Raw genomic sequence first — 18,735 nt, forward strand, 5'->3', positions numbered from 1 at the left:
ACAACTGTGATGGAGAAGTCAATGAAAAACCAATTTCTGACACTCCCCACTACTATAAGACATAGCCCTGTACTCAACCTCAGCACTTAACTTAGAGACAACATCTTGCTTTTTACTCCTTCATGACACCAAGTTACCTCCTACAAACGTACAATATCCTGTGGTTGATCTTCTGTCTACAGGTGATCCTGCCTAGTCTGCATCACTGAACCCTTCTACCTTTTCATGTCCATATTTTCTAAAACATAAGCCTTTACCTAGAGTACCCTTCAGATACTTGATGATCTGAATGACAGCTGCCCAGTGGGAAGTACGTGGAGCACTCCTAAAACGACTAACCATGCTCACTACAAACGCTATGTCTGGCCTGGTGACGATCAGATATATCAACTTACCAACCAATCTTCTGTATCTACCAAGATCATCCAACAACTCACCCTGATCAGGAAGAAGTTTCACATTTGGATCCATAGGAGTAGCTGCAGGTTCACCCCCGTTGATCCAGTCTCCTCTACAATGTCTAACACATTTATTTTGCGATAGAGAAAGGTCGTGACGAGAGCGAGCTACCCCAATACCAAGAAAATATCTGAGCTAACCCAAATCATTAGTGGAAAATTCCTTCTGAAGAAAGGATTCAAATTTTGTATTCCCACTCTATCATCTCCTGTAATCACAATATCATCAACATACACTATCAGAAGGATATATCCAGTTGTTGATCTGCGACTGAATACGGAATGATCAACGGCACACTGCTTCAGCCCAAAACGCAGAACTGCACTACTGAACCAACAACCCAACCAAGCCCTCGGTAATTGCTTCAAACCATAAATTGCCTTCTGAAGACGGCATACTGAGGTGCACATCTCCCGCTGAGCAACATACCCAGGAGGTTGCTCCATATAAACTTCCTCAGAAAGATCGCCGTGTAGGAAGGCATTTTTTACATCCAAGTCCATCCACGATTAACAGCCAAAGACATCAGTACCCATACTGAAAGAATTTTAGCCACTGGAGAAAACGTCTCCTGATAGTCAACACTAAAAGTCTGAGTATAAGCTTTTGCAACAAGGCAAGCTTTGAGGCGCTCTACAGACCCATCTGGAAGATATTTTATAGCAAAGACCCAACGACACCCAACAGGTCGTGCACCAGAAGGGAAAGGAACCAACTGCCACGTTTTATTTGAATGAAGGGCAGCCATCTCTGCCTCCATGGCAGCCCTCCAACCCAGATGATTGAGGGCATCTGTAACAGACTTAGGCAAAGTAACAGAAGACATGCTAGAGACAAATGAACGAAATGAAGGTAAAAGATGCTCATAAGAAACAATTTTGGAAATAGGATGTGCAACAGTGCAAGATCTAGTACGAGTGGCAATGGATGAATCAGGAAGAAAACAAATACCTGAAGCCGAACAATCTGACTGCGGAGGAGGATCAGCTGGCTGAGATGGTGCCTCATTTGTAGCAGCAGGTGGAGATTATGTCGCATTCATAGGGAAAACCACCTGTCAAGAACCCCTAATATAAGTTAGCACCTCAGGGTCCTTAGGTTTCTCTGAAGGACCTAGAGGAGGATCAGGGGCTGCCAGTGAGATAGATTGGGGAGAACTCATCACAAATGGGACTGGAACACTTTGTGTGTCCACAAATACAGGAAGAGGGGGGTCAGACGAATATGATTGGTCCTCAAAAAAGGTGACATCAGCGGAGATAAACGTTTTCCTAAGGCGAACGCTGCAACACTTACAACCTTTCTGGGTACGAGAATAACCCAGAAAGAGGGGAAGGACACACGATGGTGTTTCCCCAACTCACACGACTCGCAATGAAACAACAGAATAGTATCTGAAACAAAAGAAGATTTTCTACGCATATCAGCAGGTGGGTGTCCTAAACGACAATGCCACTGATATGCATCAACCGAAGTACAAAGTGCGACACCAGCTCCAGCCTAGTGAAGGTAATATAGGCCATCGATCTCACGGCCCAAGCCAATCTTCGTCCCAGTCTTCATGTCCTGAAAAACATAATAGGAAGAAAAAAAAAGAAACAGAACAAATCAGAGATTTTATTAATTGACTAACAGACAACAAGTTAACAGGAAAAGATGGGACATAAAGAACTGAAGAAAGTTGAAAACCCGTTGAGGTGGAGACTACACCCATGCCAGAGACAGGAGAAGTAGTTCCATCAGTTAAAGTAACAGTACGAGGTCCAATAGAAGGAAATGACTGGAAGGAAGAGACAATGTTAGGATTACCAGTCATATGATGGGATGCTCCTGAACCAATGAGCCATGATCCGAAAGAGTACCTGAGAGAAAACAGGAGGGACTACCTTGATTGGCAAACGTGGCAACAGGATGCTTCCCTTTGTCTCTGTGACGCACAAATTCATCATATTCTGCACGAGATACTACCATAGTATCAGGCGTAAATGAGGAAGTCGCAGAGGCAGATAGACTATCAGACATAGCAACAGAAGCACTCGACGGTCTGTAGAGACGAAGCTCAGGATGTAAGTCGTAGCAATACTCAACACTATGGCCATCCATACAACAATGCGTGCAATAACGGGATCCTCGGCCGTCACCACCACGATCTCGGCCTCCCCCTGACTCACGGCCACCTACACGACCATTTCAACGACCTCGACCACTACCATCGCGGCCACTCCCACGGCCAATCCGACCACCCCCACAACCACAATCAGCTCCAACATAAGTCACATGAGCAGACCCATCCACCTGTGGGTCACTAGACTGAATCACACGCATACGCTGCACACGAGAGAAGCCATATCCAGTGATAGTGAGTCCCCACACCGAACAACAATATGCAGGCGAAGCTGAAGATAGTCCGGTCGTAAGGAATCAAGAAACCGAACAACCCTTAACTCTTCTGGAGCTTTTTAAGAACAACAGGATCTACAGTAAAGGGTAACAATAAATCAAGTTCCTGACACAGAGCAAGGTAATCACTATAGTGAGTCCCCACCGGCTTGTCGCCTCTCTCAAGACGAAACCACTCAGAAAAATGATCACAGATACGAGTCAGATTATCCGTACCAGAGTACATGGTAGCGGTCTGGTCCCAGATTTCCTTTCGATGACTGAAGCTACATCAAGGAAGTAGCAATAGGGGGTTCCATACAACTCCAAAGAAACGAGCGGATAACAGCATCATCTTCACACCACTGATCATAGGACAAGTCAGTGCTAGCAGGAGGTGGCTTCTTAAGAAACCTGATCTTCCGACGGCCAAGCAGATACGTGTAAACAACCATTTTCCAGGGGGTAATTCATCCCATCCAATTTTATAGTAGTCATCTGAATGGGAGGTTCCACATGGGAATAACTAGATGACGAAGAGTGGCCCACAACAACCTTGAGGGTAGTAGTAGGCTCCAACGATGGATCAACAGTATCCATAAGAAAAGCACCAATAATAACAAAAAAACAGCAGATCAGCGAACAGCAGCAGCAACACAAATATCTGCCAATTGATCACCGACCAAACGTCTCGAGAACCACAAGAACACCAACAATAATCAGTAGGAACCTCCACCAACCACGCACCAACACATCCAACAACCAATCACCAATAAGAAATAATCAACACCTCCAACAACTAAGCACCACCATAAAAACAGCCACAACCACGAAATATTCCAGTAAGACAATCATATGTGTGAGAGAACACATGAAGCAAACTAACATCAGAAACGAAGTCACAAATCACCAAATTGACCAATTAACCACCTAATCAGCCACCACAAATCAACCAACAATAATCCAAGTATCATGCATGAATTCGACAACCACTTACATTCAATAATTCCATGAACAAATCAGCCAACAACTAAGGCAATCACCAACAAGTAGAGTATTGCTGCCCCCAAGTCTTCCTCATATGTAATCCCAAAAACATCCCCCACCGACAATAAATCATTGAACTCTTTCGAGAATGATCCCCTGCTCCTAGAATCTTCAGAGTTATCATCAACCTGCTTTGCCTTGCCTTTAGGGTCCTTAGAGACTTGGGGCTTCTCAGCTCGCAGATCTTCAATCCGTCCTAAGATGGTCGGGGCAGCCGCCACCTTCGGAGTCGGGTTGGATCGATTGTTTTCCAGGTTTCCGATAACACTTTTTCTTTCCTCCTCCCAAAGACGCCGTCGGGTACGTCTTTCTTCTTCTAAAACTTTACAGAAAATGGGGAGATCAAGGAGAGGAACGTGCAAATCCTTATCACTGATCGATTCCAAATTAAGATCAAGACTATTGATAGAGGATGAGTTTTTCTTTAGCTGGGCCCAGCGCCTTTTTAGCGGGCTAAAAGAAATCTCACAAGGGGTGGCCGATTCCTTCCTAGCAAGCTTTTCATTATAACGGAGGTCTTTCAGCAGATCGATATCACCATCCTCGAACGAAAAGCCCTGAATGGGCTGAGAGTTCCATCCTAGGCCGGTTCCTTCCCAGACATAGCTGACGAAGTAATGGCGTCAAAATTTTGGAGGGGCTCTTGAGATTCAACAATTAGTCTCCTTCTCCTGTGATTTTCTTTCCTAACAACACCTTCAATTTTCTCGTAAAAACTGAAAGACCGCCTCGAGTAGCTAGTACCTGTATTTCCGAATTAGAATTTTTACGGTGTGCGTTAGCTTTACCTGTACGTAGGTGCTTGACTTTAGAATTTTTATTATTGTCACTGTTGAATCTAGTTTTTTTATCTTTAGAGCCTTTTTCTCCTTTGCCGAGGTTAAAATACAACTATCAGCAACATCTTTTCGAGAGGCCTTTCTTTTTTCGCCACGAGACAATGCATTTAATGTTTTCCTTGTCGATCCACTTTCGGCCTGACCACACTTTCCAGTCACATCAGCTTTCCTGCTCTCTGACATTCTAGAAGAGATGATGGCGGTAAGCTTGGGAGATTCAAAATTCAAACCAGGTCCCACCAACGGCTCCCTGTAAGGATCGTAGGTATCGTGATTAGTGCTTTTCGCCTTTTCCGGTGAACCAGCCATCGCCGGCAGCTGGACACCAAAAATCTGTTCAAGGCTCTCACTAACGTCCAAATTATCTTTACTGTTTGATTCTCACATAACCGATACCGCCATACTATTAATGCTATCCTCAGAAATCATCTTAACTCCAATACAATAAGTGAAGTACTCCACTCTTAGATTAATGGATGAGGGTAAAGATTTCAACAAGGGAGTTAAGACCAATGCTAATGCAAAGGACATGCAGTGATTGTGATTACCAAAGAGCTGGGTTTGGATCACCTGACCCATATGCTGCCCAAGGTATTCCACAGTTGACATTGACCAGGCGTGAAGAGCGATATCATAAAATCTGATCCTAATAGTTCTAGCTCCCGTGTTATAAGCCGGGAACCAAGGCTAAAGGGAAGAGAGAAATCCTCCCAAAAGGTCACCTCCACGCCTGAGGATTGCAATCGCCTGGGATTCTGACACAAAGCAAGAAAGGATATCAACAGAATTGATAAAGAAGGGCTTCTGCAATTCCAGCAAGCCCCGGCATCTATTAGCCCACTCCCAAACGTCTTCCAGCAACCAGGATGCAAATTTCAAGCTCCCAATGAGACAACTCTTTAAGTACTTCTTTCGTTCCTCCACCAATGTAATTGGGACCTCATGGGGTAAGGGGTTGGCATGATTATCAGCCTGAGAGGGGCCGGGTTTAGGTCATCAAGCCATGACTGAGGCCAATTTGGATTTGAGATCTGAGCATTTCACGATCCGAAGTTTCTGTATTGGCATTTCGGACACATCCAGTCACTGCCATTGGAAGGTAACCGGCGGTTAAATTCAGAGGCTCTTCGACCAGGGTTTGTTCTGGCCCCAAATTCCAGACGTCTTGCTCTGGTCTCCCTGTCCTCAATACTACCCAGTGACCCTGAATGTGATCTGGGAGGAGCCCACTGGGATCTATTAAGGTCGCCACCTTGCCCAAACAAGCTGAGAGTTCTTCGACAGCAAATATTAAGGATCCCCAAGGGTTCAAATACTTCTAGAGCAGGGTATCCTGCTTCCAGGAAATTTTGGAAGTGAACCACTGTAAGGCCCAGGTTGAAGCCACAAGGGCAAATCAAAGAATCCATCGGAAACCCAGATGCCACGCCCACCGTAGGAGGAGGCCGACGGCATCTGAAGACGTCTCGGATAGTCATCTCCCCAAACAAGGACCATGTTTGGCAACCATGAAATTTTTTTCATGGAATATTGGTTTACCAAGTGGTGAGATAGGGGTAGGGAGAGAGAGTGATAATTGGGAGGGCAGGAGTGAGGAGATTGGGAGATGTGAAACTAACAATATTTAATTGTAACTATACTCAAAATAACTAGGAATCCTTTGGTTTATGACAGTGGTCAGGATCAGGAGTCCTTACTTTGGAAAAGTTTTGGACTCATAAAAGGGCAAGTACACGGTCGATATAAGGGACTTCCAACACCTCATGTGGCTAATGAATTCATTTTTGAGTTTGCATATTTACCCAAATGTCGAAACGAAACCTAAAAAACAGTTGCAATATCTATTGATTCTTCAACAGAATCTACAAGACACCATTGGTACTCTTTCTCTATGTGGATCCTCCTTATAATGTGAAGTGAAACAACATATATAATAAAGAGGTCATAGACAGAGTAAGTGAGAAACTTAATTCCCTTCTTTTAGAGCCAACACCACCTTAGTCAAAACATATTTTTCTTACTTCTTAAGTTCCCTAAATTCTTATAATTTTTTTTAATTTAACCAAAAAACTCACCTTGTATCATCTGATATACAACCCGACACCTTTATGTATTGTGACATCACCAATATAGATCATTCTTTGAGTTGTCTAATCCATGTCGTGTTTGTAGCATTCCAACCCTTGGGCAGGTAGGAAAGACAAATGTGAGAATAGTGGAGTGTCTAAACTGCTAGAATACTACTTCTAAACGCCTTAAGAGAGAGTACATCCTTAATCCATTAGGGAGGAGACACCTCACATATTTATGGAGCCATTTGTTTTCTTTTCTTTGCAGTTTACAATGGCATGAGCTTCATAGCCTCCATGTTTTATTTAAAAAATTCATCACCCGATCGAGGATCAGAGATGGCTTTTCTTAAAAAGTGATATCACATATCTTGGTTTTGGTCTTTGACTCTTTGAGACCTGGTAACAGAGGATATGTCCATTTCCTCTGTTGTTAAAATCTTACGATTCAAATCGATTCGTGGGTTGAACGATTCAAATCGGATGAAGAATCTTTTTCGTAAAAATCTTACAATTCAAGTACGACTAGACTTGGAATCATGCGATTTTTACGATTTTTACGTTTCTTTTTACGATTTTTACCATTCTATCTGCTTTGAATTTTGAGAACTGATTGTGATTTCAAAATGAAAATCATTTCAAAATGCTTTGTTTATTACTGACATTTCTTTGTATGATGATTATTATAGATTTGAGTATTTGCTTTGTTTATTTTTGTGATAAATTATATAATGAATTTATTATATGATGAATATAGTTTGTGCTTGGTTTAGTAATTTATTGTGCGATGAATATGGTTTGTGCTTCGGATTACTAATCATGGAATTTTATATTTAATTTAATAGTTTCAAATGGAAAATAGATAATTACTCATTTTATTCTTTATTTTTACTTTTTTATATTTTTAATATTTTTTCTTATTTTTATATATAAATCTGAAAAAATCTTACGATTTATGATCCGATCTACGATTCGATACGATTCGAACCTTGTTACGATTTACGATTCGATTCCGATTTTCAGTCACTTGTTTATTTCCTTTACCTTTTTGAAAAAGTATGCATTTCCTTTATGGATTGGGATTTGCCTATTCATTTTTAAAGGTACCTTCTTTGAATAAGCAATCCAAGAAGGCAATGATGATATCTAAGCTGTTAACACCCATCAAAAAAAAAAGATATCTAAGCTGTTAATGATTTTTTTTCTTTTTTGAAATGGTCTATGCTGGTCATGATTAATGAAAGATTTAGTATACTTTGACATATAAACAGAATTCTTGGCCTTGCCTAATATATGACTAGTGCAAACAAAATCTACATTACAGTTGAATTGCAGAAGGAAAACTTCATGAAGAATCTAAACTGTATGAATCCATATTATCACTATTCTGTAATTTAGCTGAACTGGTCATCAGCAATGAAGAAACTACAGGATATGGATGTGCATTCCAGCGAAAAGGAATGCATCAATATAAAAGCTTTGAAAGTATTAAATTGCTTATAATGCCATGTGAGAAAAGGAAAAAGAATACAGAATAAGAAGTGTAGTAGTACCTGGGAGCTTTGTACTTTAGATTTGAACTTAGAGAGGTTGGCATCTTGAATCATTTCACTCTACACCAATAAAGGGTAACGATTAAAAAAAATAGGAAAGATTGTTTGATCCATGTAGTACAATCATTTAAGAACGCAATGTTTCCAAAAGCATTGTGTAATGTTCCTTTTTAGGAACATTGATTAAGTACTATGGATCGGAGGGAAATGCAAGGATTGGGCCGTGTGGGGCCTCTTTTGTGTGATTGGGCATATCATCCGTAGAATCGGATCATGTGGAGGTGGTCCATTTGTGAGGCCAATGGGCGTTGGGCAAGGCCCATCTAGCATTCAAAGAGGATATGAGATGGACACACTTTGGACAATTTCTATCGTTGTATTGAAAAGATAGGGGCACCCCTTGTGTCCATTCTTGTGCAAAGTCACTATCTTGAACATTTTTGCTTGGGCATTGATTGGATATGGGCACCCCCTTTTATGTTGGTTATAAGTAGCTTGGCTAGGTAAGGAAAAGGGATTATGCATGCTTATTATCTCCATGTATCGAAGCGAAGTTGGCTAGTGTAGCCGATCAGCCGTGGTAGTGAGATAGTGCATCTCCCACATGGTGAAGGTGCAGTGAGCATCCCATCTATCCTCTATCCCCCATCCTCCTTGCAGCAGTGTGCACTTGGAGATCACCCATCTTCCACAGTCATTCAAGAGAACACCCCCTCCATCCAGCCAAGCTTCCCCATCTTGGACGTCCATCCTAAGCTTCCACGAATGTTATGTTTTTATTCTCTACTTTGTCATTGTTGATTTGGTAGCTTCCCAATCATCTCTTTTATGAGAGCTATAGCTCTATTCTCTTATGTAAAGCCATTTTTGGTGGGTGGAATGACATAGAAGTGCAAAACAATCCCTATAAATTGATGCAATTGAACTGTTTGATGAAATGTCTATGTGAATGGCCATTCTTTTTGTAGTTAACAAGGTGGGTGATGGCTCACCATTCCTTTTGAAGAAAAGGGCCATCACAGAGGTATCAGAGCATCATCCTGCCATCCTTGGTCGCCCTCGGACGTCACAAAGAGGCTGCGAAGAATTCTAGCCAAATCCAGTAAGCTTTGTGTTGCCATAGAACCTTGTCCAACAACAGTGCCCAGGTGTTTGACAAAATGCGCCACTGAGATGGGCAAATTCTGAGCTGCAGTGACGTTCCATCTTTGGCACCAGCTGTTTGAGGAAAGGCCCAAGAGAAGAACATGGTTCTGGCAGATTTTGGACTGTAGAAACACCCTGTCAACTACACCCCTAAGCTGTTCGATGAAATGCGCCAGTGAGAGTAATAATTGTTTGACAAAATGTGCTAGTGACACTGGCCACATGTGGGTTGTACGGATGACTTACCATGGTACCCCCAGGTGTTTGAAGAAAAGCCTACATGAAGAATATTACAAATTGGCCTAGCTCTAGCTATACATCTCAATCAACACGCCCTTCTTGCTCAAACTTGCTAGCCGATTGTTTGTTTGGTGATTTGAGAGAGGATAAAGGAGTTTGCACAACCATTGCTTGTTGGTAAGTTTGTGAGGCATCAAGCGTTGCTCCATGAAGTTGTGATTGTGTGGGCTGGATTCTACAAACACAAGTGTTGTATAGGAGCAACTACAAGGAGTTATCAAGGTTTTTTAATATGCACACCAACTCTTCGTCAAGTAGTTTGTGAGGGACTACACTGTTGAATCGGGGCTGCACACCAACTGTTTGTTGGATGGCCAGTGAGGAAGCTAGAGCTATTAGAGGGACCGCATCCTCCATAAGAGGACTGATTTGCACCCCCGATGGAGTCCCTTTGGAATGGAGCTAAAGTATGATGATGTAGAGGCGCGGGTGGTAGCTTGTTTGGCCGCCGCTATCGACACACGTTTTGCCCGCCTTGGGTGCACCCTACTCGAGGCAATGGAGCGGTTGGTAGCTCACTCAAGGAGGGGTGAAAATTTCAAAGCAGCAACTGAGCATGCTGATTTTGAGAGCACCATTTCTGCAACCCTTACCCTATACAACAGATGCCAATGCAAATCTAGAGATATTACAAAAGGATATTACAACGTCGGTCGAGAGAGAAGCAACTGCCCTCTTGGGTTGCACACCTACACCAACACCACCCTTGTTGACTTGCACACCTACACAAATACCACCTTCGTCAATACAACAGATGCCAATGCATATCGAGATTGTTAGCATTGATTCAAAGGTCGATGGTGCAGAGTCTGTTAATGATGACAGTGATAGTAGGGATGACTCACCAAGTCTTCAGGTGCATCTTATTGATGTTCCTCTATATGTAGAGGAGGCAATCAAGGTGCATGTTTTACCAATTCGGTCAGTGCTCCATGATAGGAATATTGCTTTGCACGTCCCACTCTCGTTGACCCTCACATTGCCAAGGGCCACTACGGGCATGCCACCTAGAGGAGCTCAATTGATAATCGCTCCATGTCTTGAAGAGCAATCGTGGGACCTTTGGGACCCCAACATCAATCGAAAGGTCTATCTTCGCTATTTTCTCCATTCTCATGGAGAGCATCAAGTGCATGGCCCCGATGTACCACTGAGGTTCCCATTCGATCGCGGACGACACAATGATATTGTAGTATCATTTCTCTTCCAATTGCTTGGGGGCAAGCAATTCAGGAAGGGGAGATTTGTAATGTTCCTTTTTAGGAACATTGATTAAGTATTATGGATCGGATGGAAATGAAAGGATTGGGCCATGTGGGAGCTCTTTTGTGTGATTGGGCATATCATCCGTAGAATCGGATCATGTGGAGGTGGTCCACTTGTGAGGCCAATGGGCGTGGGGCAAGGCCCATCCAGCATTCAAAGAGGATATGAGTTGGACACACTTTGGACAATTTCTATCCTTGTATTGAAATGATAGGGGCACCCCTTGTGTCCATTCTTGTGCAAAAGTCACTATCTTGAACATTTTTGCTTGGGCATTGATTTGATATGGGCACCCCCTTTTATGTTGGTTATAAGTAGCTTGGCTAGATAAGGAAAAGGGATTATGCTTGCTTATTATCTCCATGTATCTAAGTGAAGTTGGCTAGTGTAGCCGATCAGTCGTGATTGTGAGATAGTGCACCTCCTACCTGGTGAAGGTGCAATGAGCATCCCATCTATCCTCTATCCCCCATCCTCCTTGCAGCAGTGTGCACTTGGAGATCACCCATCTTCCACAATCATTCAAGAGAACACCCCCTCCATCCAGCCAAGCTTCCCCATCTTGGATGTCTATCCCAAGCTTCCACAAATGTTATGTTTTTATTCTCTACTTTGTCATTGTTGATTTGGTACCTTCCCAATCATCTCTCTTATGAGAGCTATAGCTCTATTATTCTCTTGTGTAAAGCCATTTTTGGTGAGTGGAATGACATAGAAGTGCAAAACAATCCCTGTAAATTGATGCAATTGAACTGTTTGATGAAATGTCTATGTGAATGGCCATTCATTTTTGTAGTTAACAAGGTGGGTGATGGCTCACCATTCATTTTGAAGAAAAGGGCCATCACACATTGTGCATTCAAACATGTCTAATAATAACAACGGATTTTGACAATATGCAGTACAAGAAAGTGTTTAAAAATGCATAGGTAGGTCAAAATGCAGCTATGAAAATCCTTGTCGCTCGGCGTGGACGCGGACAAGGGATAGAATACTCGGTTGACGCGGTCATAACTCGGGAGAGTCAAAGTAGTTTTTATTGACTCGGATAAGGCAAAACGCAGAACGCGGCCAAGGGAGTTGACTCGAGGAAGTCCAAGACGAAGCAGGGGTGTTTTAAAACTAACGGACAAGCAAATATTATATGGAAAACAGAAAGGAATAAAACTGAACCAGAAACACTTACCTTCTGCATCTCTCCTTTTGAAACAAAAGATTGAGCAACATTTTCTAAGCTGTCATTTAAAACTTCGGTTATGGCTGCAGTTATCGCCTCTGCTTGTTTCGAGGGAACCCCTTGTGCTTCTAATCTTCTAACCTACAAGTGAAAACAAGTCTGTAAGCATTTTACATGAGAAATCACTACAAAAAAATATGCAATCCAAATATAAATATGGTGATAAAAACTTATTACCAAAGCTAATGTATCGACGAGAAATGCCCGTTTTCCATTAGGTTTCACAAGCTGAGAAATCTGCCTACTAAAACGTTGGTCATAACTCGAAGAAAACCTTATGGATGAATCGAGCAGGACCCCATCCCTCAACGCTGTACAAGCCCTTGACTTTGTCCCAAACAATGCCATCCGTTTACATGCGGCAGCAGCCATTTCCACCATTCACAACAAAAAGATATAATCAAACCCACGCACTAAAGACAATCAAAAAATGTCTCCGTTCTCCAAAAATCCAAAAAATTGATTATATGCCACCCTAACCTAGTCAAATCTGGAGAATGATCCAAGACCTGAAATGGGTTCTACGAGATTGATATGATTTTATTTATTTTTTTAAATCGATGGCTATAGGAAGGCAAAAAAAAAAAAAAAAAGGAAAATCAAGAAGGTCGGATTGAATGGAAGGGAAATCTAATTGTAGTCTCATCATTTTCATGGATTCAACCCCCTCCATGGCATAAGGTAAGGTATTCAGTCAAAACACGGAAAGGGGAAATTTCCGGTAAAAGGGGATATTGTGGTGGGGTTGATGTCTTGAGCAACAAGAGAAGTAGGAAAAATAGGATTGAAACTGGGGATAAATAGAAAGAAAGGAATGTATGAAAAGAGACCTTGGAAGAAGAAGAAAGATTGGTGATGGGTATGAATGATTTATAAGTGGATTCGAATCAGGTCCGATAGTCGCTGCTGAAGGATCGGATATTTGTGGGTTTGTGGATTTTGACGGCAACACTGAAACGCCCTTCTCAAATACACAGTTGGTTGCCAGAGACGACAACCATTAGACCTGGCAAACGGGTGGGCCGGGCCGAGTCAACCCGCCGGTGCGGGTCACTCAGGTCGGGTCAGGAAATGACCCGCATTTTTGCGGGTCAGAATTTAGGTGGCCCGCGGGTGGGTCGGGTCAACCAGCGGGTCACCCGCAAATTCAAACAGTCGTTTATTTTGGAAAATGTTATCACTGGATTTTGATGAGGGCAGTATGGCCGGCACCGTGGGATGATCCAAACCATCCATTAGATGGCCCACAGCCTAAATAGGTTGTGCCCCAAAAATCATTTCAATAGGTTGATCCTAACCCTCCAATCCATAGAGGGTTAGGATCAAGTGATCAACCCTCTAACATTCAGATCGGAGGGTTGGGATCAACCTATGGTGCCAGCCATAACCTATTCAGGCATCAAACCCTTAAAAAATATATTAGCATGATAAAATCACCATCTTTTGCATTAGAAAAAAAAAAACCTATCTAACTAGATTAGCATGACAAAATCACTACCCTTAAAAAAGCCAAATGACCCGCGGGTCAGTTTTGACAGGTCACTAAAACTCAGACCCATGCCCGCAAATTTGCAGGTGGGTCGGGTCGACCCGCGGGCACGGGTCGCGTTTGCCAGGTCTAACAATCATCGCCCCCGTTTGCTAGTACTACTTAATTACTATTGGGCCATTGGATAATCACTGATTCTTTCTATTTTAGGCCTCTTTAGTGTTCGACCCGAAAACTACGGAATGAGAGAGTAATTACGGATTTTGGTATCTTTTAAATTAATCATCAAACACGGTGATTCTTCAAAAACGGGTGGAAAAAGGACCCCAATACCCTTCTCACATGATATCAATCATCCTCGTATGTTGGTCCAAGACTGTACTTTAATGATTCTCTTTCCAGGTTCCTTTTGGTGGCTTAAATGACACATTGTGGTCAGCAGTCCGCTAGCGTATCTGTATTGTACCGGTGGTGTATCTATATTGTACTGATGGCGCACAGGTGGCGTACTGATGGTGTACCTATGTTGTACCGGTGGCGTACTTGGATTGTACTGGTGGCGTCCACATAGCGTACCGGTGGCATATCTCTCTTGTACCAGTAGCGTACCTGTAGAGGAATAATGACCTGATGAAAAGGGCACCATCATTATGAGGCATCGTTCTAGGAGGCAGTAAATTCGAACCGTCGCCAACTTATTTCTATTTATAGTGTGCCTTAGGTTCTTTTTTCCCATCCCATTCGAATCATTCCCAACTATTGCAAGTCTGCAACTCTTTTCTCTCAACACAATGTCTGAAGAACGATTCGAAAGTAATACGATCTCTCCTTCTCGCAAGGATTCGCTTTTGTAGATGCAGAAGCATTACCGGACAATAAATACCTCCGGAAGTACCTTGGAGAGCCGGTGGCCAAGAGGACACGCTAGGCAACTCTCCTCAAGGTGGAGAGTTCCAATCCAAATCCTCTCCCTCCTCCAATGACCAGGGTCTCCGATCTTAAGACGAGGGTCGCCACCCTCAAGGAGGAAAACAGGGCTCTGAAGGCTCAACTCTGAGGCTTGTCCAAAGGCGCGGTCCCTCTAGAGACTAATGCCAGTGTATAGATGACTATTGTATATATAACTTTCTTGTTTGTTTAATTTCATATTATATATGAACTTTTGGTTGCATAGAAAATGACTGGGTAAATTCCATTTCGAACGGCAGTTTACAGTATTATGCAATAAGTATTGGCTAAAACTCAAACCAAATTGATTAACTGGATAATTTAATATCAAATACCGTTGGCGTTCGCTCTTTTAAATAACACAAAAAAGTTGAAAATGATTCGGCAAAAAGAAACATGCCAGTGGTGTAGGGACGCCGGTGTATTTTAGAAGATGCCGGTATCTTATAAAGGATGTCGGCATATTGTTAGTAAAGTTGGCCAGCAAACAAAACGCTCAATTTGAATGCTTTACGCTGGCGTTAAAGTAAGGGTTTAAGTTTCACAGTTCTCTACACATCACTGGCATATTTGTTGTTGTCTATCACCGATCAAATACTGTTGTGTCTTTGCTTGTTTTTATTCTATTGACTCTTAACAATCTGAGTTAAGAAGATGGAGCGGGTAGAGTTACTTTTATGGTATACAAGAGTGTTTGCTAGTGATTTGCTACCACTTAACAATATCCCTTCATGTAATAGAAAAATATTGACTCGGAATGACAATATATGATGAATGATGATTTGGTAGAACTACTCATGTACATTAACAATGTTTGATGATCCGTTTTCAAAATGAGAATAGGGGGCAGGAAAATCGCTGCACATAATACATACAGTTTGTTAGAGTTGGTGCCCTAAAACCTAGTATATTTCGCATGTTAATCAATAAAAGTTTCTTCTCATGAAAATTAATGGATAAGTAAAAGTTAAATATGTGTGACATGCTACTTGTTATTGACACGTATTTGTCCTTAGGTAGTAAAGTAGGAAACTCATGCTCATGGATTCACAGATCATAGGGAGCAAGGAGATATGAGAATCTGGTACTTTGCAGACTTTTATAGTTTCTAGTTGGGGTTGAGGTTGGACACCTCCTCTTGTATATAACTAACATCTATCTTGCCAACATACACGTGATGTGGAGTGACTTATCTCAATCACTTGGGTTGTGGACTCTAAGCAAGATAGAATGGGTTCGAGAATGAGATTGCATACTGAATAGGATCACATTAGAATAGCTTGTGGACAGGAGACAGTTGAGCTATTCTACCAGACAGGAGGACCATTTATATGTCCTTTGACCTGAGAGGTCATATTGGTCTGTTGGCGAGTCTCTCATTCTTAGTCTATCTAACCGTGATTCTGTTGGAGTCACTAGGGGGTAGTACTGGAGTGTTGGACAAACCTTCGAGGTCAATAGTGATACCCGACATGGAATTTTCCACCTATTTTATAAGATAACATTTACCGTTTTGGTCAGAGCAGTAGGCCTAGAAAAATACCTGACCAGGTGGATTTGATAAAGTGTATATCAAAAGGATTTCACAAAATAAGTTTTAAAATATTTTTAGCAAATGCATTTGCGAGCCAACACTGCTTGACTTAAAGGTATACCGTGAGTGAGCCCACGGAGTAGTTAATGTCCACCCCCCATAGCACTCAACTCAGTAGATGTGGACTTGGAGAAAAGACTTGCACATTTGATGTGATTAGGGGTATGATGATTTGACGGTTATTTTCAGGGTTACGTCTCGATAGAGGCCACTAACTCAATGCGATTGTAGCATTGGCTACGGAGCAATAATCGCAGTGGGCCCCCCTTGTGGGTTCTGTAGGATATACGGTTAAATCCCTGCTACGATCCCACTTACTACTCGATTGATCTATTATAATCTATTAGATAGAGGTTTTGCATTTATTTGGTTGCTTACACGAACTAGTTTAGTGGGATTGGATGCATTGAAAGGATATATACAGTGTATATATTGTATATAGTGAATATGCACTATGGGATACATTGGGAATACCAAAATGGTTAAGTATAAACCATAAGGATATTTTGGGAATTATAGAAAATATGGATGGAGCTTTTATCCCATTGGATGGGAGGAAATATGTTTATTTAATTTAAATAAATAAATAAACAATTGTAACTTTAGCTTATAGACTGATTTTACTAAAACAGACATAACTTACTCATCTCTCGGCCAAAATTAATGTGTAAGTACTTATTTCGAAGAATTTTGAAATCTCTACAACTTTGTAGTTTATGATTGTTTATAATTCGATCATTTACTTTCCGAGGAGCGCAAAGAATTGATAAACCTATTTAGAGGGGTTCAGGGTAGTCTTGCTTTATCCTCTAAGGATAAACCGGGTGAACGCCCTGTCATCGTGCAAAGCAAGGCTCCATCAATTTTAAACATAAAGTTGAAAAGCAAGAATTTGAGAGAGAGATACACATCAAGCATCAAGTGAAGCTGATGAAGTCATTGAGAGAGGACTTTCAGATACAAAGTCACATTCATAGGACTTGATCCCTAAAAAGAACACTTGGGTTGTATATTTTGCTGGGATTTTAAGTCATAGTATTCAGAGTGCTGGGACAATTCTCATGTCCAATGGAAGGAGAGATCCAAAAGAAAGAAAATAACAGGAGAAGGGAATGTGTCCCTAAAATAATTTCTTAAGAATATCGAAGACCCAGATGAGGGAGTCAATGAGATAGCATATGAGAACCATCTTCACCATTTGGAGACTAATAGGAGTTGTAGAGTCTTGAGCATAAATTCAAGATCTTGAGATGAGAATGGAGCATCGAGATTGAAGTCTTGCCTGAAAATATCGCTAGATTCCTCGAAAAAAATATTCAAAGTCTTTGAACCTTAAGTAAAAGAGCTTGTAAATCAAATGCATCAAGAGGCCATCCTTAGATGTTTGACCCGTTATAGCCAAAATTCCAACGTTTTAAAATCCTTTTGTGAACCCTTTGAGCCAAAAGTTTAAAACCAATTCCTTCAACCACATTATAAACCAAGGGCATTCTTTTAAGAACCCGAACTACGCGGACATGATCCCCACTTTCAGGGGCACGTAGGCAGCTTGGTATGCCAAGTTCAGTTAACCTTTGGGATAAAAGTAAAATTATTCCCTGTCAATCTTTTTGAAGCTAAAAGCTAAACCATTCTTTGCTAAACCCCAAAAGAGAGAACTACGCGGACCTGATCCTCCATTTTTTGGGTACGTAGGCAATCTGACAAGACCAGATTCGGTCCAAATCCTTAGAATTTTAGAAATATCCAACCCTTTTTAGCCCAAGCCCACCTAGAAAGTCCTTCTGGTGAAACAAGCAAAGGTTCAAGACAAACGAAAAAGAAAAGAAAAGAACGAGAGTCTGAAGACCCACTACGTTGAAAACCCAAAAGGGCGGCCTAAAGTCATGCATTTGCTAAGTCGACAACTAATGGAGTTGGCTTATACAAAAGTTAGGATAGTGGTCTGTTGGATTGAAAAACTTGAGAAATGAATCCAGTCAGAGGCAAAGACTTCACATAAAGAGTGAGCGGATGAGATACAGAAGGAGTTCTTCAGTCATGAAGAATCCCAAAGTTTGAGTTGCGATTATTCGAGGCGAAGGTTGAAACAAGTGGTTTGTTAGACCGAAAACCTGAAAAGCATTAGTTGTGACTTCTTGCAAAGGGAGAAGTCGATGAGATGGAGAAGTAGTTTCTGGACAGGGTAGGATCCTGGAATCCAAGTAGTGTCGGTGAGATTTACTTTGATATCCTTTTAAACGAGGGGCATTAAGACTAAGCAATCCAAAGGGGGTAATAACCATGACGGAAATCTTGATGGAGAAAATTAGAACCTCTTGACATGGTTTTCAAGATTAGTCCAATGGTGGCTAACCATACCATAAAAATGACACTTTTGATCTAAGGGTGAATCAAAAGTGAGTCACT

At 41.7% G+C, this 18,735-nt stretch overlaps 1 protein-coding gene across 3 annotated transcripts in view; it reads right to left on the reverse strand.

Moving 5' to 3' along the window:
• LOC143886373 (protein FMP32, mitochondrial-like) overlaps nt 1-13,278 on the reverse strand; it is a 42,226-nt gene extending 28,948 nt beyond the window's left edge. For 2 of the 3 annotated variants that reach the window (XM_077390314.1, XM_077390313.1), the window contains exons 1-3: nt 12,473-13,275; nt 12,245-12,376; nt 8,347-8,406 (exon numbers count right to left, since the gene is read on the reverse strand). In XM_077390314.1, coding sequence (XP_077246429.1) covers nt 8,347-8,406; nt 12,245-12,376; nt 12,473-12,676 — 396 coding nt within the window. In that variant the 5' untranslated portion in view covers nt 12,677-13,275. Of the gene's footprint in view, nt 1-8,346; nt 8,407-12,244; nt 12,377-12,472 lie in introns of all 3 variants that reach the window. The other variant, XM_077390315.1, reaches the window with a different exon arrangement.
• Nucleotides 13,279-18,735: the final 5,457 nt, after the last annotated feature.

The sequence above is a fragment of the Tasmannia lanceolata genome, unplaced genomic scaffold (genome assembly GCF_043159265.1).
Source record: "Tasmannia lanceolata isolate RefF3 unplaced genomic scaffold, GAP_Taslan_0.1 ptg000011l, whole genome shotgun sequence".
Lineage (NCBI taxonomy): Eukaryota > Viridiplantae > Streptophyta > Magnoliopsida > Canellales > Winteraceae > Tasmannia > Tasmannia lanceolata.